The sequence below is a fragment of the Artemia sp. Qi Xiang Cuo genome, chromosome 7 (assembly GCF_049724085.1).
Source record: "Artemia sp. Qi Xiang Cuo chromosome 7, ASM4972408v1, whole genome shotgun sequence".
Classification (NCBI taxonomy): Eukaryota; Metazoa; Arthropoda; class Branchiopoda; order Anostraca; family Artemiidae; genus Artemia; species Artemia sp. Qi Xiang Cuo.
Window position 1 is genome coordinate 36017134 of NC_142800.1, and position 26136 is coordinate 36043269.

The 26136-nt window shown below is 34.0% G+C and overlaps 1 protein-coding gene across 1 annotated transcript; it reads left to right on the forward strand.

Moving 5' to 3' along the window:
• Positions 1–845: 845 nt before the first annotated feature.
• Positions 846–25020, forward strand: LOC148950213 (ubiquinone biosynthesis monooxygenase COQ6, mitochondrial-like). The gene is made up of 5 exons (XM_089091803.1): positions 846–989; positions 6254–6444; positions 9889–10122; positions 13425–13535; positions 24934–25020. Exons 1-5 carry the CDS (start codon positions 881–883, stop codon positions 25018–25020), a joined length of 732 nt encoding a protein of 243 aa, XP_088947929.1. The 5' UTR covers positions 846–880.
• The last annotated feature ends 1116 nt before the right edge of the window (positions 25021–26136 follow it).

The window sequence follows — 26136 nt, forward strand, 5'->3', positions numbered from 1 at the left end:
ATCTGATTGCTCTTTAAGCTAAAGTTTAGCTTTTTGTCCAAGTTCTTTAAGAATAACTGCTAAAACACAAAGGCCGTTGAATTAAAATAAAAAGCTTTTTCAAAGCGCTAAAAACTGTAGTGTAACAAGCATAGATTTGATAAAAGACAGTCCCCTCATATACTGGATCATTTTTGTTCATTTTAAATGTTACTTCTTACTTTCATTTGACAAAAAACTAGTTTTTTTTTATTATAACTTGGAGTGCCCTTTTCCGCATTACTTTTACAAGGCTACACAAACTTCGCAAAAGCGCTCATACAGTCAATGTCAATTTTAAAATCAATCTTTCCTTAAATTATGCTTATTCTCAACAATTGCCTTGAATTGGAGCATTTTATTATAAGAATTTTGAGTTCATTCACGATTCTAATTTAAAAAGATGCTAATATAAGCTCAACCCCTTTTTCAGTTTGATCCAAAATTTCTTTAATAAAGCTCTTTTTTTTATTTTTCTGTAAAATGATAGACAAAAGCAAACCTTAATCTCTGAGATAGAGGTATACAATTTTCTTTTATATATCCAATGTATATAATATACCAGACGATGGTGCATTTCGTTTTTTCTTCATCCACATCTAGTTCCATGGCCGTATTTGGCGAATGAGCCAAATTTTTCCATGTACATTTTCTGAAGCTATGTATTCAAATTGTATCATTAACATTTTTATATCCAAGTGCTCTATTTTAAAACTTCATATTCTTTCTTTCAAGTTTTGATCAGTTTTGTAGAACGAATTTGCTTGGTCATTTCTTTTCGCCGACTCGAGTTAAAGTCGCCCAGCTGTCAGCTTTTGGGCAAAGTCATTAGCCATGAATAGATCTAATTCAAATTATAAAAATGCTTAAAATACTTCAGATCTCAAAATTTTCGACTAGTACCTTTTCTGGCCAAAATGTTGTCATATCAGGTGGAGGAATGGTGGGTTTTGCTGCAGCCTGCTGCTTAGGTATGATTTCAAAACAAAAATTTCTTTTGTCTAGTATTAACCCTTGGCTATTTCTCTAGGCCTAGTGCTGAAATAGCCTATGCCTAGTTGGCAAAAAATAAATGTGACTTATTTGGTCTAGTAGGTTTTATCAGAGCCCGAAACTTGCATTACTTTATTCAGGGAAATAAGTGAGCTTTTCTAAGCTTCATTTTTCAAAACTTCTAAAATAAAAGTAGGCTACAAGCCCTAGGCCATGCCCAAGGTTAGGCTGTGTAAAAGTAAAGTATTAATGAGAGACTTTGTGATATCTTTGAAAGTAGTTGAGTTAGGAGAATAAAATGATAAAATTATGTCTGAGAGGTTTTAAGCTATTTTACTAAGTAGGCTAGTTAAATCAAGACACTGAAACTTACAAGAATAGATCCAGAGTCTCAATGATAGGCTAGGCTATTCTAGGAAGTTATTTTGTAGCATTTACCTCTAATCTATCCCCCTCTGGTTTTAGTTTATTATACACTAGAAATCAGATAAGAAAAAGAGAAATATACCATTAGGATCATAAGGGCTGTTTTTTCAGGATATCCACTCTTTGACTTTTGGAAAAATTTAGTTTATCAGCTTACATAAAAGGATACTATCCAATCTCCTTATAATTAAGAATATTTTTGCCATCTGGCTGGAAAATTTTGCCCATCCCTATAGGAGAAACCTATATTTGCCAGCTAGTTGACAAGAAACGTCTCCACACCAAAACTTTTATTTTCCAGCCAGTTAAGTAATAATTTTGGTAAATTTTTACCAAATCATATTATTGACTTATGAATGAAGTGAATATACCACTTGATGCCTTTTTTTATGCTCTTTCCAAATGTAACAATTATTTTTATCAGAAATGAATTTCCCCCTCACCCCTACATATACCAATTCAGGGTATATATTTGCACATTAGGGGGTGGGGGTAAATTTTAAACTTACCTCCCATTTACATCAGAAATAAAATTTACCCCCCCCCCCTCTAATGTACAAATATATAGGCTACCCTGAATTGGTATGGGCCTAGGCCTATACAGGGGTGGGGTAAAATTCATTTCTGACTATCATGATTAGGCCTAGCATATTTGGAAAGAGCATAAAAAAGGCATCAAGTAGTATGTTTGCTTTATTCATAAGTCAATAATATGATTTGGTAAAAATTTACCATAACTTCTCCCCAGCAACACTTGATTTTGCCAACTAGCTGGAAAGAAACATTGTCCCAGAAAACAATTCATTTTCCAACTTGTTCACTAATAACTTATCCCCAGCAATAGCCTACATAATTTTGCCAACTAGCTGGAAACCAACATTGCCTCAGAAAACAATTTATTTTCCAACTGGTTGACTAATAAATTCTCCCCAGCAACACTTAAATTTGCCAACTAGCTGGAAACAAACATTGCCCCAAAAACAATTCATTTTCCAACTAGTTGACTAGTAACTTCTCCCCAACAAAACTTTGTTTTTTCAACAGGCTTTCACCCTGGCCTATTTATTATAGACTGGGCTACTTGAAACTGTGAGTTCATACATATCTAAGAACAGAAGGGTAAATTAGCCAAATTTCCAAATATGGTAAAATTTCAGTTTAGCAGCACTTCTCAAAAAAACATGGTAGGCCGATAAAATAAAAATAACAATGATCTTATTTCATGCTCTTTTTCAATATATTAGTTGTTATCCTGACAACGAAGCAACCCTCCCTTCCTGATGATTCCATCAGTATATACAAACGTAAATGATAATATCTATAGGTAGATGACAATTTGCTAGATGTTATCCATAGAAAGTGCCTAAAGGTTATTCTGGATATCCAGATGATAAACCTTATTTGAAACAGTAGGCTGTGCAAAAAATGTGGTTCAATCCAGCTCTTTAGGGCTATAATGAAAGAAAGGTTAAGATGGCTAGGGCACATTCTGCAGATGAAGGATGGCAAATTGCCAAAGGTTTTCTTTTTTGGCCAACTGTCTAGGGCTAAAAGGAAAGCAAGTTGTCCTTATCTGGGGTGAGAGGATGTCATAAAGAAAGATTTAAAGGACATGAGAACTTCCTGCAAGGAGAGAACTTACTAGTTGGAAAATGAATACTTTTCTGGGGCATTTGACAAATTTAAGTGTTGCTGGGGAGAAGTTATTAGTCAACTAGTTGGAAAAGGAAAGTTTAGCAAGGGCACTATCTATTGTCAACTAATTTGCAAATATAGATTGCTCCTATACAGATGAGCCAAATTTTCCAAGTAGATGAGAAAAATGTTTTTAATTATAAGGAGATTAGATAGTACCATTCTATATAAGCTTATTAAGTAGTTTTTCCAATAGTCAAAGGGTGGAGTCCTGTTTTTTCACTCATCAATGTGCTAAGGTCTTACATCTTTTGTCAGAAAATGCTTAAAAATGAAATCTTTGAACTAAGATCTTACATCTTTTGTTGTTTTTATGCAAACATCTTTCATCATTCTGCTCTGATCAGCGGTCTAAGAACAATGATGAGTAGATTATCAAAGTTCTCTCATCATTGTTCTATATGGAAGAAAGATGGCGTCCTTCACACTTTTTGCTAACATCAGTTAGCTGTAAGATCTTAGAACAAAGATGAGTTAAAGAATGATAATATTTGCAGAAAGATGAAAGATCTAAAAATCTAAGATCTAAATAACAGCCCCATAATTAAATGTTCTTTCCACCCTACCCCCTCCCATTAATAGGACTAGGCCTATATATGGTCCTTTGCTATTTAATTTTTTTTGGTAAATTTCTAGCATAGGGTCTTCATGCTTTCTTGGAAAGTAGTTGAGTTAGATATATAACCCACTGGGCAATGGCCACCCTCCAGATGTATGACTGGCCCATATCGGCCATTATCTGGGATATTTAAAGCTGAGGAAATGGCACAACAGCTACTTCAGACAAGCATACCAGACTGTAGAGGGTGACAAGATAAAAGATCTCTTTTTAGGAAATTCACTTTTCTTTGGCATTCTGGAAAATAGAGATTGGTTTTTGGACCACCCCTATTTTACTACAGCATGATGCAATGTGAGGGTAGTAACAAGAGCCCCACCTTCCTGGTGGAATTTTCACCAATTATTTATCAGCATAAATTAAAAATTATGTCTCTGTTTTGACATGCAATTGAAAAGAAAAATTATATTTAATATTTATGATTTATAGAAAAAATACCAAGCAATAAAAGTTACTTTTTTAGAATCAGAAGAAAATCAGCTGTCTGTTAATATGTGAGTAAAACTGAAACACTAAAAGGATATATACAACAAAATAGTATAATTGGTATTTCCAATAAGAGGTCCATGTAGATAAGTCAATAAAGTAATAATTTTAAGTGGTTGATCTTAAATAATTTTAGTAATAACCATATTGATGCATATTTTAGGTTTTTAGCTATTCATTTGTATCTACAATTCTTCTCAGTTCCTCTTTGGCAACAAGGTGTGAGGGTTTTAGTTTTATGTATTTTGCTCAATTGGATGCTGATTTTTTATCCTAGAACTATTCAAGTTCTAGCTAAGTTTTGTTTACTTTTTTTTATGGTTTGTCTGTTGTTCTTTTTTTTTTGGTGTTTGTGGGTTGTTTTTTTTCTTACCTGACAAGAAGCAAATTCAGCTTTATGCAAGAAAATAAATCTTGTCTCTTATGTTGCTAATTTGTGTTTTATATTGTAATTTTTGGTCTGTATATATCATCAATGTTTTTAGTTGTTTATATTATATTTGATTTTTGTTTGACCCCTGATTTGAGGAGTGTTTAAGCCATCCTAATAAAAAGTGTTGGCTAAGAAGTGTGTTTTTTCTAGCTAACAAAAAATTGTTATTTAAATTACTTTAGACTTTCTCCAACAAATCAAATGGTTGATTGAATTTTAGTATCAAATTCAGACATTTTGACAAGTAAAAATGAAACTGACTAAGTTTTGTTGTTCATTTAAATAATAATTACCAACAACTCTCTAGTTTTAAAGTTTGTACAACATTAATTGCAAAGTTCAAAAGTTTGGAGTCTGGCTAATATTCTTCTTTTTATGTTTGAAGGTCCTGTAATGATTAATTCTAAAATGTTAAATTCTTGGATTCTCTGTCCAATTTGTATGTTACCAGTAGTTTTTTTTTAAATGGCAATTCAGTGTTGACAAGATAACAAAGAGTTCCAGGCTCAAAACTAGCTTAAATTCATTACTGACTAGGTGTTTTTTCTTTCTAATTTTGTTTAAATTCTTCAAGATCTTCATATTTTTCATAATATGTTCTAAATTGTTGTATCATTTAATGTCTTTGACTTTCATGTCTTTCACACAACATCAACCTGGTGGATACAATAGGTGAGGCACAATAATCACTTCTAACCTTTTTGCTTTCAATAATAATTTTCATTCACAAGAATGACAAGCTCTATGCCCCAGTAGATACCTATGACCTGTTTACAGAGGGGACTGTTCCAAAGTTCCACCTGGAAAAACACAAATATGCACCAAAAAATGGGCCCTTATACCCTTCCCTCCTACCTAAAGGAGAAATCCTCTCAACCCCTGCCACTATGGTTTGATCTGCAAGTGCTTATGTGCTACTATATTTGTTAGCTTCAAAATCATAATGACTTACCACAGCAGAGGAATATCAGATTTTGTCAGTTCTGTCCACCAATTAATTAACAACACTTTTAAAATATATTGCTGTAGCAATTAAGAAGGAATTGTGCATTTTTTTGTAGCCTTCATAATCAATTCTACAAACTGAGCATTAAGGATTGAATGATATAATCTGATTTCCAGTTGCTTTGAAGTCATTTGTAGCCTTTGCTTTATAAGAATATTACATTTTCTTTATTGCTCACAAAAATATTTGGAAAATGAAGTATTTGATACCAAACTTAATTGTTGCACATTGAAGGCCTAGAAAATACTTTCTTTTAAACGAAATTGATCAGCATTAACAAAGTTCTACATCCTTGTGTTGGTTATATTTTGTCTCCCCAAGTGAGAGGCTTGACAGGATTAAAGTGATTACAGTTCTGTGGTTGTATGCTGTTGTTGGAACTAAATCCTAATTCCAAACAACTTGGTTTATTTTCAGTCATTTTTTTTTGTTTACCAGTTAAATTGGTTTTTACAATCTGATACATTTTGAATTCCAGTAGCATATGGACTGTCCTAGTATGTTCTCAGAAAAATCAATTGGTAATGCTGTATACATATAGCTCTGACGAATCATATAGTCTTCTTTTTCATTGTAGCCAAATCACCTGTACTGAAAGATCTTTCATTTACCATCCTGGAAGCAAGTAAGCAGAGATTTTACAAGCTACCTGAGAACTATGGCAATCGAGTAGTGGCATTATCACCAACCACAAAGAGGCTGTTTGAGTCCATTGGTGCTTGGGAACATATACAGCATGGTAGATTTAAAGAAGTAAAAGAAATGCAGGTAGTGATGAAAAATTTGTGCAACATAAACTATAAGCATAGCTAGGAGGATTTGGGGCTTACAACCTTTCCCCTGTCTGTCTTAAAAATTGTATTCTAATCATTATTCTTTATTTTCATTCAATTATTTCACTGGAGTTAAACTGTTACATGCATAGATCTTCTTTGGATCCTTTACAGGTCAACACTTTATTCTTGTAAGTCCCTACCATAATTATTTAATTATACTTTGGCAATAATCTATTTTTTTTTCCTCTGTTGGTCAGTCTTGACTACATTTATAATTGAGATGGGCTAGTGGACATGACTTTTTTACTAAACGCTAACTCTGGAGTGATGTGGGCAACATATATAGAGAAAAAAACAAACAGACAATTGGTAGCATGGGGACCAGGGACAATGCTAGTACACCCTACTTTTTCTATTTCATTTGGAATAATCCAAAAGTTTAATGTAAGATAAAAACAAATCTTGGACAGTATATAATATGTTTATTTTGCTTGGATATGCAGAGACCTATTGATGAAAATCAAGAAACTGGAAAAAAACTAAAACAATGGAAATTCTCATCAATGAAATGAAAAAAAAACAAATATAAATATTTCTACAAAGATCTTCACTAAGTCATCATCAGTGTGAAAAATACACTAAAAAGAACAGCCAACATTGATAAAAAAAAACATAGTATCCAATAATAAAATCTGGAGGAAAAAAAATCACAAACTTGTAATAATTTAGAAAGAAAGTAGAGCCATGTGTTTAGATGAAAAGTAAAAAGGTGAGTGAATTAGAATATGAAAGATTAAACACTCAAACATTTGACTAAAGATAAGTCCTATTAGTAGGCTGTCCTTCAGATTCAGCTAATCATATATTTGGTTTTGGTTTCCCTGACGTCTTTGAGATTTTCTTTCTTTTGATCAATTATATATAGTTCTCCACAATAAATTCTTATATAAATAGGGCTCACAAGATACCCCTGTATCTCCATTTAATGCAAGCAAGCTGTTGATGTAATTTCCATTTATAAAGCCTCCCTAAATGACTGCAAAAAGTATATTTCAATGGAAGTTAAAAAAGAACAACACAATTAGTATTATCAAATGAATCAAGGGGATTGTAGAATCAAGATTTTCTTTCTCATTCTGAAATTTCAAGACTATTTCTGTTGATGAATTTTGCTCATGTAATCTTTCACCTAATTGTTGCTGGTTCCTACCAGCATAAAATTTACCACTTGCATAGTAGACTCTGTAATGGCCACTGCCAAGATTTTATTTTATTTAGTCCTTAGTGGTAAAAATTGTCTCCAATTGATTTTTATATGGGAAAGAAACAGGTTGGTCTTGCATTAAATTTTGCTGAACTTATCACAAAATTTTGCTGTAAAATTTTTTTAGCTGAAAAACAATTGCTGCCTGGACAAACTTTCCTTATTGTTTTAAAATTTCAGCTTGTTCAATGAAACTTCCAGAGGTTTTTGGAATTGATTCCTGGAAGTTTTCTTAACTTGGCTCTAAAATCTTTTTAAATGTCAAAAAAAGATTTGTCTGTAGAGCAAGTCTTTACCCCCTTGTGGTATTATGATGAAATTGTGTTTATTGTTTTGTATAAGAATAACCACTGAGAGGCACTTACGCATTTTTTTTCTAGGGGACCCAAAAAAAAACAAAAAAAAACAAATTGTATTTGATAGTTTTGAACAAGAAGGATCCAGAAATTTAAGAAAATTTAGGATTTTGGCGGGGAGGTTGTCCTAATTCTCCCCCTTGCATATGCCCTTGCACACAGGGTATGGCATAATCCACCATTTGCTCCTTTTATGCTTTTTCCAATCTTTTATCCATCAATTTCTTCAGGGCTTCAATGCAAGAAACATTACAAAGTAAGAAATCTTTCAAGGAGTTAAATTCAGAGGTTATTAGGAGTAAGACTACTTGAACCAATCCTTGAACAGTATCAGCATAGGAAATGATAACTCGCCTTTTTACAGAAGCAGGGTATTTTGACAATAATATAAAAAACGTCATTGTTTGTGGGTTACCTGTATTTTAAAAGTTCCAGATCGGAAACCTTTTAAAATAATATCCAAGAAAGACATTTTTTCTATTCTTCCATTCCAACATGATAATTTGTGTTGGTATTATTCTAGTCTAGCAACAAATCCTTCAAAGATGTCTCTCAGTAGTCCCGAACTTTTTTTTAAAATGAAACAAATTATTTTTGTATTCAATGCAAGTACCTCACTAACTCATATAAACGACCTTGTATGATAATTAAAATTAATTGCTTGAAAAAGTTGTAGCTGGTGCAGAAGTTGAACCACAGATTCCCAAGTGACTAATTGCGGCTACCATCCCTAAAACAAAAGACTCACCTAGCGATTTTTTCTTAGCCTTATCATGCAAACAAATGCACAGTTTATATAAATATCCAGTATGATCTTTCCCTATCTCAACCATTATAAAAACCCGGACCGAGGTGTGAGTGCTCCAGAGAACGTTTTTGCAGATATAAACATAAGCGGCATTAGATCTTTTCATGGGTAGACAAAGAATATTCACCTATGGAGCAAGTACTGACAAAACCACTTGGCCGGCTCACCAATAAGTGGGCAATAAGTGGGAGGAGCTTTTTGTTCGCACCGATAATGAAGAGCCAGAAATCATCTGCGGTAAACTTACTGGATAATCATATAAACTGTGGCCTTATCACACAAACAAATGTAAGAAACCGGAATAATAATTAAACACAGGCTATATGGTAAAGAAATGTCTTAAGTGGTAAATTTTTTGGGGTAACTAAAGTACGTAATGCTAAGAAAATATTGGCGCAAAATAGAAATATAGTTTGGCTTTAGTTCTCAGAGTTTTACTAGTTTTCATGATGGGGGAGATAGAATCAGAAGGAAAAGATAAAATATTCGTTACTTTTTTTTTCATTTGTAGCTGAAATGAAATGAACATGCCATTTACAACAGAAATCTTTTTTTTTATGCAGTTCTAAGTAGTCCAGATGTTGCAAGTCTTATACAGATTAGAATAAGAACCTTGCTATGTGCCTAAACATTATTAAATTTTTGACAAGAATTTAATTATTCAAGTACTGATTCGTTATTTGTAAGTGGTTTTAATTTCACCATTTACATCAGCCATTATAGCCATGTAATTTTCATTTTTCCTTATTTTTTGCGTTTGTATCAGCCCCCCTTTTTTTCTTCTTTTTCTTTTTAACACCACAATGATGCCTGTTTTACTCTAAGAAAGAAAGAAGAAAAAAAAAGAGAAAACAGTTCTCAAAGCATAACATATCACATTTTTGTTAGCATAAAATTAGACTTCCGATTCATTTCTGTTTTGAAATGGGCTCTGTTCGTTTGTTCTATCATTTTAATATTCCTTGGAATTGGGGTTGCCATTCTTGTTTTAGAATCTTTTTCCTGTAGGTTTGGGAAGCTTGTACTGACTCTATGATTTCATTTCAAGACTCTGGATATAGAGGCACCTTATCATATATTGTTGAAACTGGTCTAGTTTTAAGTGCCCTTGAGAAAGTGTTGCCAGCAAATGTGGAAGTTAAGTACGAATCATCAGTTGACAGGTATGATCTACCTCATCAGGAGGAAGATAAAGTCTTGATTCATTTTAAAGATGGATCAACAATGGAAACAGATTTACTTGTAAGTAGTTTAGTATTGCTTGTCACTTTTATTTTTGTTTTATATATCTTTTATTTTTTTATTTTTCTAATGACAAAAAGTTTACTTTAAAAAAATAGCATTAAAATTTCTTGTGAAGTTAGCAATTATCTGCAGAATATTTAGTAAAATAGATGCTGCTACTTCTAGCGCTATTAACAATTCATTGCACCACCAAGCCACCTGAGGCCAACTCAGCTTTGCATGCTCTTCCTTCCTCCCAATCTGTTAGGAATTTCAATCTTTAACCCCCCGACATGAAGTTCTAGTTTCCCTCATATCTCTTCCTATTTTCATCTCCTTCGGGAACGACCTTTTTTTTCGTTTGGCCCCAGATGGTTGGCCAAAAACACAGTCTTTGGCAACTATTCATCTGTAAAACGTGGCCTAGTCTTCTTAACCTTTCATTCTTTTTATCCTTAGAAAGTGAGATCGAACCACGTTTTTTCTATAGGTTGTAGTTTCATATATGGATACCTAAAACTGTCCTTAAACAATGCCCCTGGAAAATATCTAACAAGCTTTCCAAGTACCCACGCCTCAGAGCCATATGTGGCGTCCGTCATTACCGTGCACTCCCTGCACACTGTAGCCTGATAGTTGGTATTATTAAGTTAGTATTGTCGAATGAACGTGTTTAGTGGTAGGCTGGAGTGGCATGTCAATGTTATTTCTTTAATAAGAAATACAGGCAAGAATAGTTATGCTTATTTCAGTAACATGATATATTGTCTTTTGTTTTGTTTTTTTCTCGTTGGTATACAAGCTCTGCTCCCCGCCAACGAAAAATTGTGTAAAATTCTGTATTTTATTGTTATTGTATTAACGAACGTTGAACCCTAGTGTCCAGTATTCTAATCTTAGTTCACAGACTTACCTTCCTATTCTTCTAAAGTTTTTTTCAACTATGATAAAAAGACGCTATGCCTTGGCTATTCTACCTTTCACTTCTTTGCTACACCCACTATCCTTGCCAATAATGCTAGCCAGATAAGTGAAGCTATCCATTTGATAAATTTTGCCATTACTTTACATCACCTTTTCACCCCTATTTATTACCTGTCCATTTAAAGCTGATTTGTTTTTAAGCCAACTAAAATATAATTACATCATAAATAAGGATTACCCAAATAATATTAAATATTCTCTTTAAAAGAATAACAAAAATGTTTAGATAATTTTTTTATAACAAAGTTTGACGAGTTTATTAAAATTTCGAAAGATATTTAGCCATCCGAGTTAATTCTGGAACTTAGCCATGATACACGTCAAGAAGTCTGATAATAATATATTAGTTTTTAAAATATATAATAAAGGGGATGATTTCGATTTCGAAGTAATTAATTTTCCTTTCCTGCAAAGTAATATACATTCAAACATCACATACTAAGCCTTTGACCTGCATTAATTTATAAATGCAAGAATTTGCAGTAATTATACGGATTTTGAAAATAGATGTCAAATTTTAAGCCACAAACTGATCTCGAGTGGTTTTTCAACGAATAAAATAACTTGGTAATTAAAAAAAAATGAGTTTTCAGTATAACGATCTTTTAAGTAAATGTGCAAAAAGTTATCAAATAATATTAAAGAAAATTTTTATTTTATTTCTCTTTCTTTGTTTGATTGGGGTTGTTTTATGTATATGGTATATGGTACTCGTGCCAGCTTGAAAGGCTTTTTCTTTATAATGGATCCCAGAGACCAATAAAGCAGTTTGTCTTCTAACCCACCTGCTGTTTCTGGGACAGATGTCTATTCGAAAAAATGTTTTTTGAGCTCATTTGCTTGCTGGTTTCTAACAAGGATATATCTAACGTCATTTTGTTTGTATTTTGATGATTTATAATAATGCATGTATTTCACAAGCTTCGCCCATTACAAGAATATCATAAAAACTTATGGTAGGCGCGTAGCTATGCCTGAGTCAGGAATTTAAAGTGCTGAAACCCGTATAGGCTAGTGTGTATTCCTCTTTGTACCTGTGGTGAATGGTGATCACTTGAGAATAACTCATTAGATTTGGGGTGTTTTTCCTTTTTGAGTTTATGATGGCTTGTATTTACTAATGATCACGTTGTATGTTTAGGAACCCCTTTTTGTTTGATTATGTTTGACTGTATTGTTTGTCCTAGCTGATTGAATTGGGGAGCAGGCTCAATGCCTTGTTCAAGTGTCTGAATTACCGAAGTAGGAAAAAGTTTTTTTTTCACCAAATAATCACCTTTACACATTATAACTCGCAATCTATACTACTCATATGTATGTATAATATGTACAGTCGACTCTCGCTAACTCGAAATTCACGGGACCACGATTTTTCATCGAATTACGTATAGTTCGACTTGGTTCGGGTTATAGAGGTCATTTTACATGAAATTCGACTTATAAAAGTAACGAGTTATAGAGGTAAACCAAATAAAAATACAAGTTATAGAGACACGAAATTGCTAAGTTTACTCGCTATAGCCACTATAAAATTAAAGTTGACTTTATCACTGTATTAAAATGAAATCAAGTTATTTACTGTATTAGTAAAATATACTCACTGCGTACAAAATGAAAAAAAAACGTGTACAAACCCACCACATAGCACATTCCATAGTTCTTTTCGCCGATGTCAGTTAAAGTCGCCCAGCTTATGGGCAAAGTCGTTATCAGTTAATAGACGAATATACCTAATTCAAATTACAAACATACTTAAAATACTTCAGATCTCAAAATTTTCGACTAGTAGCTTTTCTGGCCAAAATGTTGTCATGTCAGGTGGAGGACTAAAGGAATGCGTAAAAGCATTCTTAAAAGAAAAAGTAAGAAAGAGAATGCTGTAGTCTGATATAAGTGTGGAGTTAATTAATTTGGTTTTTGAATAGCTCTTGTAAGATAATTTTTTCTGACACCTATACGTAAAAATGAAAATTAAAACAATGTCTTTTGGGCTAAGCGTACCAATGTATATTTTGATGAAAATTGATTGAATTTTATTTTTCCTGCAGTGATGCTAAAGTTGAGGTCATTAGGGGCTAGGAAAATCAGCTTTTAAGATAGGATCAAAATTTTCTTTCTGTTTAGTTTGGGTTACCAATATAGACTATTTTCCACTATCAATATTTTGATTTGGCTTCAGAAACTGCTTCAAAGATTTTGCGACCGAAGCCTTAGTGACGGAATTTTTTGGTAAAAATTCAATTGCTATAGTATTTCTAATTTATTTGTTTTGGATTTTTCTCTTGCTCATTGAGAATTTCTTGTTTTTAAATTTAACACATCGACCTTTTATATAGGTAGGAGCTGATGGCTTTAATTCATTGGTTCGCCGGTCTATGCAGAGTTGCAAGTACATCGACTGGGATTATGATCAGGTTTCAATTGTTGGAACGTTAGGAGTTTCTGAGGTGAGTAAAATATGATTTGTGCTTTTTTTTCCTTGGTAGACTGTTGTGAGATATTTGTTCTATATGAAGCCAAGCGCAATGAGGAAAGAACAAAAAAAAAACAGAGCAAAAAAAAAGTACTACAAAACAATCGAAAGGAATCATATAAGATTAATTTTGATTCAACGAGAGTCAAATTTTGGTCAAAGCAGCTCCGCCGGGTGAGTATGGGAAGTGCCAGTTCGCCGGGTGAATATGAGAAGTGCCTTTCTGCTGGGTGAATTTTTCTGTTCTACCAGGCGAATTTTTCTTAAGCTAAGTAATAGGATAAGCAAGCTATAAAAATAATAAGAAAAGCAAAGTTTCCGCTGGGGAATTTTACGATCGCATCATCCGAGCCGTCATTGCTTATCTCGTGCCGTTAAGGGCTGCACCGGCTGTAATGGGGGGGGGGAATAGATAAATGGGTGGACGCGCCACACGCTGAAGGCGAGAAAATGAAATGCGTAATTATAGTAGGTTAGAAATTCTCCAACTATCAATCCGGGATCGCACCCTCGCTTTCATGAGTTATCTTCTTGTCAATTACCTCTAATGTTTAGTTAGAAATCAGATTCCTGGGAGCGTAACCAATGGAGACATACGAACTAGTTACCTGCTGTGCGATTAGATACAGACTTATAAATAAAACAACACAAATAAAAAAGCAATAGTTTTATTGTGACTTACATTTTAGGTGTACAACAGTGCTTCACTTCAATTGGCGACAAATAAAGGCAGAGATAATAATGATGACCAGATCTCTACAATGACTACGTCATAATGATTTTGACAAGCAATGTTTCTAATAGCAGCTCTGACAGTTGAATCGATACGAATGCCAATAATAATAATTCTGATTTACGAATGCATGCGAATGCCAATGATAATAATAACAATAATGACGCGAAAAACACTTTTCTTCACTATATATCCTAAGTAACGGTCATCTGCAGTGAGAGCTATTTCACGATTGGCCCAAGTCCTGTGGAGGGGGCCGCTACCTTGTTATTATGTTTACCAACTCACTTCATTATGCTCACTGAATGTCCAATAATATGTTCTAAATATTTCTGATGATTAAACATTATAACTTAAGCTTCCTGTGAATTCTGTATCTGGTGATTTTTTTATTACCAAATATCTTAGCGAAATTCTAAACCGAATAGCGTCGTTGTTTGGCTGAGGCTAAAATGCAATTTCTCTTTTTGCTCATTAAGAACTTTTCTTTTTTTTGAAACAAGATTTAAACTTAATTAGGGGAAGTCGGAATTATCTTTAGAAAGAAAGAATTTTACTTTTTTGTGTTTTAAATATATCACATACTACTCACGGTACATATTACCCTCCCCACTATTTAATGACGTCCCGTCATTAGGACTTGCTTGCCCTTGGGTTTCTGAAATATTTGCTATTTTATTTACTATTGGTCCTACGTAATTTGAATTGACATTGTATTATTTTATACTTTTATATAAGCTTAATTAGGAGTGCTAAAAATTTTCTCTATTGCTTTTCTTATTTTATTATATATCCCTTTCTAAAGTTCATCTATTGGATTAAGATTATTTATGGTTCCAGCCTAGCTGTTATACTAAATATTTCTTTTTCTTTTTCTACATTTAAAAATGATTACTTATAAATTTACACTAAGTTTGGAGGTATTCTACCTTTACTTGAGATTTTTTTTGAGAATTCAACTCTTAAAAGTTTTTTTTTTTGATTTTGCTATCTATAGGGCACACTGTTTCTTTACGCTGCATTAAATGAATAATACGATAATGCTACACATAACTCTATCCGGACGTCTAACGCTACATATAAGAACGATTTAAAACACACAATATTATGTTTACCGCGTTCACTGGTAAACATTAGAACACTTTCACTGGGAATGTTTGCTATGTAATATTAATGATAAGATATTGGAGTTTTTAAGTTATCGAAGTTATTAAAATGTAACATATGTAAATTCACACCTATTTTATCACCTTCGTGTCTCTTAGCGTACTCAATCCTACTGTTGTAAATTATGGTCCTTCACTCCTTTAGTCTTGGCAAAAAATTTTAAAACACTTGCAATATAGTTTCTTCACAGAACAGTTCGAGCATGGTTATGTTCATCTTGGGCGAAAAACTTTCTCTAATTGTCAAATGGGAAATGATACTCCCAGGTACAGGCGTGTTGAATTTATGATATCGGAGTTCATTCTCACCTGCTGTTTTTGGATAGTTCATAGGGTGCCTTATCATTAAGGGGTTGAACACTGGGACTGCATTCACTTCCCTCTCAGCATATCGTTCTTGGTATATTTTAAAGCACATAGAGAATGTATTTTTCGTATAAAATTATTCGTTTGTGCACTTAGAGGTTACAGTTCTCTTATAAAATTGTTCGTGCCTGGCTCGCGTCTATTAACTTTTGCGGTGATTCCTTGGTTAATCACAGGGGAATTGACGTTTGGACTTGGAATGGGTCGACATCAAACTTTAGTGAATCCTTCAACATATTGTCTTTAACTTGTGGGAGGGGTATATTGTCACTGAGGGGTTAGTCACTGGGGTTAGTTTTGGTTTCTGTAATTCAATGGTTGTTTCCAGGTCCATTTTTCAGAAATTATCTCGTAACATTTATGGGATAACAGAGATATGAAATTTTCGCATTTTAAGAGGTGATAGGATGGATTCCGAGAAATGGTCGAAAGGGGTTCGACGCGTGAATCTGCGACACATAAATAATCTTTGGGTTCATCAAATATCATGACTATACAGTCATGTGGTATATGGGTCCGTAAGGATTATCAAGGGTGATATTTATGTACTTATATCTTGTACTGGTCGATGGGGTTCTCAGGATTTATGTGATTATATAGTTCGATAATGCACTGGATACTGAGATTCAAATATAGTGTTACCTGATACGTAATATGGTGGTCGAGGAAACAACGGTCAAAGGTAACTATAATTTTCGTAAACGAAGCTGGGATGAAAATTGCCTGGAGTCTATGGAGAGTACTCTTCGTTGGTTGAGGTATGATGAAAATAGATGCTACTATGTTGTATCTGCACTGGACTATTCATTGTAATGATTGATTTCCAATATGTCAATCCACTTCCTGTAATAAAAATAACGAGGCAGAATCACACATTCTTTAAAACAAATGGTCATAACACATAATAAGAAGTATGATTGGTTACAATAAATGGTTAACATTACACTTAAGCAAATGCCATTATTAATATATATATTTTGATCTTAATAAAATGACAATGTTATTTCGCTTATAAGAGATTACTTCTCTTAGCTTTAAGTAATATCTCTTATTATTTTCCTTGGTATACTTCATTCCACAAAATTTATCTTAATATTTCTCAACACTCATTAATTTCTCTATTAGACTTAAAATAACTATTTAAACATAAGTTACACTACATTATTTAGTTTGAGGTCTCAGTCTACAATATATTTCATGCCTTCATTGTTCACGCACGTCCGTGGTGTTTAAGAAACGAATGTTGCAGCGTCGTAATCGCATGGTTTTACGTAAACGACACTTACAATGAGGCAACAAGACATAGCAAGGACGAGTGGAGACCTCTATAGCCACTCGTTTTCTAATGTCTTCCCTTTTCTTGGCTTAGACGTTCTCATGGGGCTCCGAGTTTAACTTCTGCATTTCAGCCGTTTCCCCGTGTTCTTCCTTTGGGGTTTGCCTTCTTAGTCTCAGGATTTTTCCATAATTAAAAGTAAGTAAGATTCTCATGGTCAGAGAGATCGCGAACACGAAACATATGGTCAGTAGTATGTTCCACCAAAAATTGGTTGAGAATTATCCGTATCTATCATCCACGTACGTTAATCTTTGGTCTTCATGTGTAAATAGGTGAATCTGGGAGTCTAATGCTTCTCTTATTTTTGTAAGCCTTAATGTCCCTTTATTTTTTTCTATTTTGGACCATAACGAGGTTTTTATTTCCTCTCTATCTATATTGGGAATAGTGTACGAAAGCTTTAGTTGCTTGAAATTGACCATATTATGATTTAATACGTTTGTAGTCGTAGTAGTTAATGGAGTCTAGACACTCAATTCCTTTATTACAAGTCAACATTAACGTTGTATAGCCACCATATAAACGTCTTACAATTTTGAAGCTGTCTTCTAACTTGGACCGATTACTTTCGTAATATTATGCCTGTGCAAAGTTCCAGCAGTTTTTGTTGGGACAGAAAATAACCAGAAATCATTTCATAGGTGTATGAATATTTTTTGCTCAGTACATTCTATCAGAGCTTCTTTCAGTTGGACTGGATACATCGTACTGGAAGGTACGGGTAGACTTTTTATATTAAAGGAAATTAATCGAATTAATTATATGCAATGTGACTTTTTAATTAGAATTTGTTTTTGGGAACTGATATATGTTGAACAAAATTTTTCTATAGCGTTTTTATAATTGTATGATTTTTTACTTGTGAGCTAAAAGTTTTTAAATTATTATTCCTTTATGACGCCTATCCATAAATTTTGTTTGTATTTTTAAGGGTTTTTTAATCTGTCCGGTTTCTTAACTGTTCTACCTGACTGTGTCGTTACTTTTTCTTCTGTTTCTTGCGGTTTTTTCTTTTTAGGTTTTGCTAGTGATATAAGATCAAATTTTTTGTATTGTTTTTTTCAAAAATTCTTGCCCTTTTAATTTTGTTTCTTTCCCGTGCGCTGCCGCTGAAGTCGGTTTTGATTTCCCTATTTATTTAACTACCATATGGTCTGATTCGCCGTCAGACTCTTCGGAACTGGTTTCCAATTATTCCACATTAGAAGATTTAGAGGTTGCACCTCGCGTTTTTGAGGTATCGTTTTTGCGGGGTTCCTCCACTGTTTAAATGTCATGTCTTCAGGGGGATGGGGCATTCTTTGCACTAGTGTTTCCCTCCATGAAGTCCATTGTTTGGGCTTGACCTTGGACACATTTATGTCATGATATTGTCCTTGCATGTCATCATTGGTAGTTTTTTTCCTAGACAGATTACGTTGACTCTTTATTATAGGGAAATTTATTAAATTTCTAGGTTCTTGCAGATTTATTTTAATTGAATCTTTGGGAGGAGTTTTCTTTATCATAATACCCGGAGTTTCTACAGCTCTGCCAAATTCCTCCTGCAATGAGAGGTGTCTCTATTGGTTCTGCAGGGGAGACCATATCATCTGGAAATCTTTTAGGGGGACAAAGGGTCGAAATTCTATCAGGGAAAAATTGGGTTTTTGGAGATATCGTTTAATCTAATTTTCCTGCGCTCTCCGAAGATGAACTTTTTGGGCTTTTTGGTGGTTTTATTCTCGCTTGATTTAGGGATTTTCTTTTTGTAACAACCAGATTTTTCATAGCTAAAAATTCTTCTAAGTTTTCCTCGTCACTATCATTATCGAAATAGTCTTGCTTGAACTTGAAGGGTTTTAGCTCTGCCAATCTTGATTTAGGGGGCTCATTTTCTGCATCTGAAGAATCGGTAGATGAGGGACGCGGTACCCATCTTTCTGAATATTTGGCTCTTTTTATTCGGCAAACATGCGCCTTGTAAGTTCTTCCACTATCAGGGTTCACTACTTTAAAAGTATAATCGTTATCGTACTTTTTGACTATTTTGTACGGTCCAGAATATTTGTTCGACAAGTTCTTTGCCTTCCGTCTTTGCCTCGTTCTTTAGGTAGACGCAATCTCCTATCTTGAAATCTATGCTCCCCTTGACTTTTGGTTGGTTTCTTAGCTCTTGACTTATTTTACATTTTTCCAACTCTTGTTTTACTATTTTATAAGTTTTCTTCGTCCTATTTATGAACTCTTGTTTGTAATCCTCCGGGTTATTGTAATATTGCCGGGACTCAATAATCTCATCATACGGGAGTTTGAAATCACGACCAAAAAGTAAATAAAAAGGGTTGTCTTTGGTTGTTTCTGAATAAGCAGTGTTGATTATGTTAGTTAAATAAGTTAAGAATTGATCCCAATCGTTCCTGTTGTGTTTTGTATAAATGCTTAATACATTCGAAAATATTTTATGCCTATTTTCTATTTTACCATTAGTTCGTGGGTGATATGGTGAAGTCACCAATTTCTCTATGTTAAGAAAACTCATTAAGTCTTTTGTTACTTTTGAAACAAAATTGCTTCCGTTGTCACTTAAAATTTTATTTGGAATGTCAAATTTTAAAAAATAATTTCGCTAACGCCTTACTTATAGCGTAAGCTCCTTGATTTTTTAATGCTTTTGCAAAAGTGAATCCGGAAAAGTGATCTATAACTGAAAGAATACAAGTGTGGCCTCTGTTGAAAACAGGCAAGCTTCCATTGGTTCCATATAAATCAAATGAGACAATATCAAAGGGGAATCTCGCTACCGGGACTCTTCCCATTGGAGGATTAGGATAAGCTTGGGGTTTTTTTCTTAAGTTACACGCTTCGCATGTACTTACAAATTCCTTAAGTTTTGTTACTGCCGATGGCACGTAAAAAATTGTTTTAATTTATGCAGTTTTCGTTACTCCTAAATGTCCACCTATGTCTGAATGAGAATATTCGAATGCAGGTGTTATTAAGTTTTGGGGTAATACAAGTATTATTGATGTTTGGTTTCTATTTGCTTCGGCAGTCACGATTCTGCATAGTATTTCTTCATCAAGATCAAAGTAAAAATTATCTATCTCTTTTAAGAGTTTTGAATTTATCTGGTTACGCATCATCATTCACAAAATAATTAATGAGTGCTACACACATTTCGTCCTTTTTTTCTTGCTTTTTATATTTTCTAAAGACAAGGGACAATAGTTATCCTTATTTTCTTTTACTGTGTCTTTGAATTTGGTTTTCTTACATTTATGTTTGCTCTTAGTATTGATAGCGTTAACTTCATTTTCCTCGGTGTCTGACGGCATGTTTTCTGGGTATCTACTCAAAAAATCACAAGCTGCATTGTGTTTACCTATAAATATTCAAATTCATAATCTAGGTCTTGGATTTTCATGATCCATCTAGCTAGAATTCCCGTGGGGTTTTTAAATGTGCGCAGGCACTGCAAGCTTTTATGGTCTGATCTTAGTATCAATTTTCTGCCAATTAAATAGTGTCTAAATTTGTCCAAGTAGTAAATTAAAGGTATTAACTTTAAGATTAGGGTATAATAATTTCTTTTAACTATTGAAAAGGTTCTACTCGAATACTATATAGCTTTATCTATTATTTTTTGTTTAGGAATTCCCTCTATATGATAAGGGTTTTCTATCAGAACCATTTATAGAAGAATAGCACCAATGCCCTTTGAACTAGCATCGGCTGTGACCACAAATTGTCCGTTTTCAAAATCCGGCAGCGATAATATTGGTTCAGAAGTGAGTGCCTTTTTCAGCCGGTGTAGGGACGTTTGAGCTTCCTGGGACTAGGTAACATTTTGGTAGTTCCCTTTAAGTTAACTCCGTGAGGGGTTTCGCAATTTGGGCGTAATTGCGCACGAATTTTCTAAAGTAGCCAGTAAGACCCAAAATTCCTCTTAATTCTTTCATAGTTCTAGGGGGTTTGAGGTTTTCAACAAATTTTATTTTATCTGGGTCTGGGGATATCTCTCCTTGCGTCACCACTACTCCTAAAAATTTAATTTTAGGTTGAAATAGATTTACTTTTTCAGGCGGGCATTTTAAATTGCCCAGTCTGAATTTCTCGAACACATTAGCTAATGCTGCTAAGTGTTGTTCAGCGTTTTCTCCCACGCATCTGACATCATCAACAAAATGAATGATATTCTTTAATCCTGTTAATAGATGTAATAAGGGTCTGCATAGCGCGTTTGAACTTGTCTTAGGTCCAAAAGGTACTCTTAAATATTCGTAGGAACCTCATTCAGTAGTAGAAAACGCAGTTTTATAAGACATCTTTTTCGGCTATTTTCACTTGGTGTTAGCCTTGGGTAAGGTCCAAAGAATTAAAAATTTTGTGTTTGCTTGAGATAGAGTCAAGGATTTCGTCTATTCTTGGTAAAGGAAATTTATCACTGACTACTTGTTTGTTAAGGGCTCTATAATCTACAAAGTCTTAGATCACCATTCTTTTTTGATACCAAGACCACTGGTGCACTATACGGACTTATACTGGGCGTATAATTTCTTTTTTTTCTAATTCATGAATTTTATTTTTTAACCACTCTTTGTGCTTATACGACACACGATATGGCTGTTTTGCTACAGAATTAACAGTCGTTAAAATTGAATGTTCATAAAATGGTATCAGTCCGATGTCATCTTCGGATGCGGAAAATACATCTTTAAAATTCCATAATAATTCGCATAATTTTTTCTTAAGTTCTAAGTCCGTAATATGATCCATATTAAATTTGTTTAAGAATTGCGATTTAGTTAGAGGGTATTTGTTATTAGAGGTTTAATGCCATTAACCAGGTTTCTTTTGAAATTTTCCCATCTATCTAAATCATTCTCCGAGATAACTTGGATTTAAACTAAACACGTCCCCTTTTTTATTGTAATTATATCATTTTCGTGGTTATTAGTTACCCAAAAAAAACTTTCTCCTTTGTCGTAAGATATAATCTGTTCTTCGCATAGCAGATTTTTATGAATTTCATTTGACGGGATCGCAAACCATATTTTAGATTTGCTATCTACTGATTCAATCATCTGTGATATTTGAATTCCTTACATCGTTTTGGGAGGGATCTTTGTTTTCCGTATCGCGAACCCGTACAGTTTCTCTTCACTATTATTGTCTAATAGATTCATACTGGCACTATGCTGCGTCATTGCGGCATCTTGCGGCGTCACATTCGGTTTTACTATGTTTTTCCATAATTCCGCTATTTTCTTGATTTCGTTTGACCTATACTGTCGCATATCTCCTATTTTTATTTTTGAAGATTCAATACACTTGTTGTTTAAGTTTACTTCATCTCTGCAATGTTTCTCAGTATAATTGAACAAATTTCTGATTATGCCATGTGCTCCTTGCGAGACATGAGGTTCATAAGATTGCGACACTATACCGCCAGAGATTTTACTTTCTGTTACGTTCTCTTCGTAACCTCTGTTACAATTTCTTAAGGTAGAAATTCTTTCCCCTACCTTAGCCGGGTAGACAAACCTTTCGTTTGCCACGTCTAATAGTACTCTATTAGACCTTAAAAAATTTGCGCCGATAATGGCTTCTTACGGAAAGTTATTGCATATTATAAAATTTCTCGGAAAAATTCCATTATCCCTTTTTACGTCTAGGCGAATTGAACCTTTTGCGTCCAATGTATGCCCTGTCACGCTAGTTAAATTGGGATTATTAAAATTTTTTTGTTGCCTAATATGCGGAGGCAACATATTAGATGCGCATGAGTTTATGATGTTCGCCATAGCACCCGAGTCAATTAAAGCCTTAAAGTAAACATTTGCTACACAAAAATCATTAAATATTGGTAACTTGTTATTACTCTCACTAAAGGACGGTACTATTATTGGTTTGGACCTATAAAATATTCTAGGCCCCCTCTCGGTCTAATTTATTCTTTTAAGGGGTCTGAAGCGTGTCCCCGTGGATTTGTTTAATGAATAGTTGTCTGCATTAGAGATTCAGATATGTGAGATTCCGTAGGCATATCTAGTTGATTTACATTTGTCTGCCTTCGCCATGTATTTTTACGATAGTTTGGATTTCTTGCGCCAGTGCCGGGTGTTGCCGCTGACAGCAAATGCCGTTGGCTTGAAAAATTTTCATTTCCGTCGGCCAATTGACTATTTGCCGTCGGCTTGAAAAATTTTTATTTCCCATCGGCCGATAATTATTTTGTCTATTGGGGGGAGGATTGTACAAATTTGGTTGGTACGCAGCATCTTATTATTGTCGGGTTGTTTTCATAACTAATTTTTTTGACGGGCTGAAAACGTACTGTTTTCTGCCTAGCGGGTTCTTGCGGTCTATTTTTTTGTGGCACTGGGGAGTTATCCCTAGAAAAGAAGTTGGGAGACGCCTGATCACCCTTGAAGTTCAGGCTTGCGTTTGATTCGCCTAGGCTATTTATTTTTGTTTCAATGTGATTTGCAACCATCGTATCGACTTCGATCAATCGCCCTACCTCGTGAACTGCAAGATCTAACGTCTGAATATTTTTGGATATTACCATTCTATATAGTTTTGGGGGTAGCCGTTGCAAAAAAGTATTTAGTATGACTTTTTCATACGGTTCTCCTGAACCTTTCCATATTTTGCTTCTACTGAAATCCGTATATTATCAAGATATTCTCTTCTGTTTTGTGAATGGTTAGAATATATAACTCAGTGTCCTAATTTATTTGTGGAACTAGTTTCAATAAATCTATCTTTAAATGCTGCTAAAGATTTTTCTATCGGATTTGTTGACAAGCTGGTATCATCACCCATAGTATGTTCAATTTGCTTGAGAAAGCTTAAGGTCTGCCTTTTTAATCTTAATAGGAGTATGCCGACTAACGTTTCTAGCTCTGTTTTTGTTAATTCTACAAGCTGGGCCAATTGGATATTAAATTCGTCGGAATAGATTTTGCTATTTCTACTTTTTTTGCAGCCAACTTTGCGCCATCAATAGTTCGCTTAATTCTTCTGACATTTTTGCGTTTGAATAACTCAAAATAAATTTATTTTTTTACTTAACCTATTTGGGGATGGCTATTATCTTCTATGAGATATTCTAAAGGGTTTTCCTATAATAGCTTAGCGGCAATAGGTCTAATCACTTTTTGTTATATGTCTGTATCTCTCCAATGATTAAATTTAAATTACAAAGTTTATAGCCTAACTAGTTCGCATGTTTAGCTCCAAGTTTACGACCGCGCCATTTCCGCCGGGTGAGTATGGGAAGTGTCAGTTCGCCGGGTGAATATGAGAAGTGCCTTTCTGCTGGGTGAATTTTTCTGTTCTGCCAGGCGAATTTTTCTTAAGCTAAGTAATGGGTTAAGCAAGCTATAAAAAATAATAAGAAAAGCAAAGGTTCCGCCGGGGAATTTTACGATCGCATCATCCGAGCCGCTATTGCTTATCTCGTGCCGTTGAGGGCTGCACCGGCTGTAATGGGGGCGGGAATAGATAAATGGGTGACCGCGCCACTCGCTGAACGCGAAAAAATGAAATGCGTAATTATAGTAGGTTAGAAATTCTCCAACTATCAATCCGGGAGCGCAACCTCGCTTCCTCGAGTTATCTTCTTGTCAATTACCTCTAATGTTTAGTTAGAAATCAGATTCCTGGGAGCGTTATCAATGGAGACATACGAACTAGTTACCTGTTGTGCGATTAGATACATACTTATAAATAAAACAACACAAATAGAAAAGCAATAGTTTTATTGTGACTTACATTTTAGGTGTACAACAATGCTTCACTTCAATTGATGACAAATAAAGGCAGAGATAATAATGATGACCAAATCTCTACAATGACTGCGTCATAATGATTCTGACAAACAATGTTTCTAATAGCAGCTCTGACAGTTGAATCGATACGAATGCCAATAATAATAATTCTGATTTACGAATGCATGCGAATGCCAATGATAATAATAACAACAATGAAGCGAAAAACACTTTTCTTCACTATATATCCTAAGTAACGATCATGTGCCGTGAAAGCTATTTCACGATTGGCCCAAGTCCTATGGACGGTGCCGCTACCTTGTTATTATGTTTACCAACTCACTTCATTATGCTCACTGACCGTCCAATAATTTGTTTTAAATATTTCTGATGATTAAACATTATAACTTAAGCTTCCTGTGAATTCTGTATCTGGTGATTTTTTTTATTACCAAATATCTTAGCGAAATTCAAAACCGAATAGCTTCGTTGTTTGGCTGAGGCTAAAATGCAATTTCTCTTTTTGCTGATTAAGAACTTTTCTTTTTTTTGAAACTAGATTTAAACTTAATTAGAGGAAGTCGGAATTATCTTTAGAAAGAAAGAATTTTATTTTTTTGTATTTTGAATATATCACATACTACTCACGGTACACAGCTACAGCTTTATTGACATCTCCCTGTGATTCGTCCCTATTTGAAATTCAAGTATGTAAAAAAGTACAACAAATAATTTTGCCGTAGGAAGTAGATGCGCTGAGAAATCAGATATATGTCAGAGGTCGGAGTTAAAACGAGTAGGAGCATAAATAAACGTTTCTTCTTTTGGAGAAATGAAATCTAAAAAAAAAACTGAAATTACAATCAAACATAAAGCCGAGCTTAACAGGAGTATAGATAACTATAAATAAATATGGTACTGTCTTTATTCAAAACCCTCAAACGCTTGAGTATCATTTGTGGTAATCTACCATAGTTACCATAACTTTGAGTGTTATTTATTTAGGAAAACAAAATAGATATATCAAATTAAAGACTCTATTTAGCCTTTTTGATTTCCTATAAATTTGAAGAGACTTATAGTAAAGGAAACATAAGTGAAAAGAAATTGTAAATCGAACTAATAAAACTAAATTGTTTAATGCATTTATAACACAAGTAATTACTGGTAAGATCACTAGCTGAACAATTAAGAATTGAAAGAAGTGTAGGGCT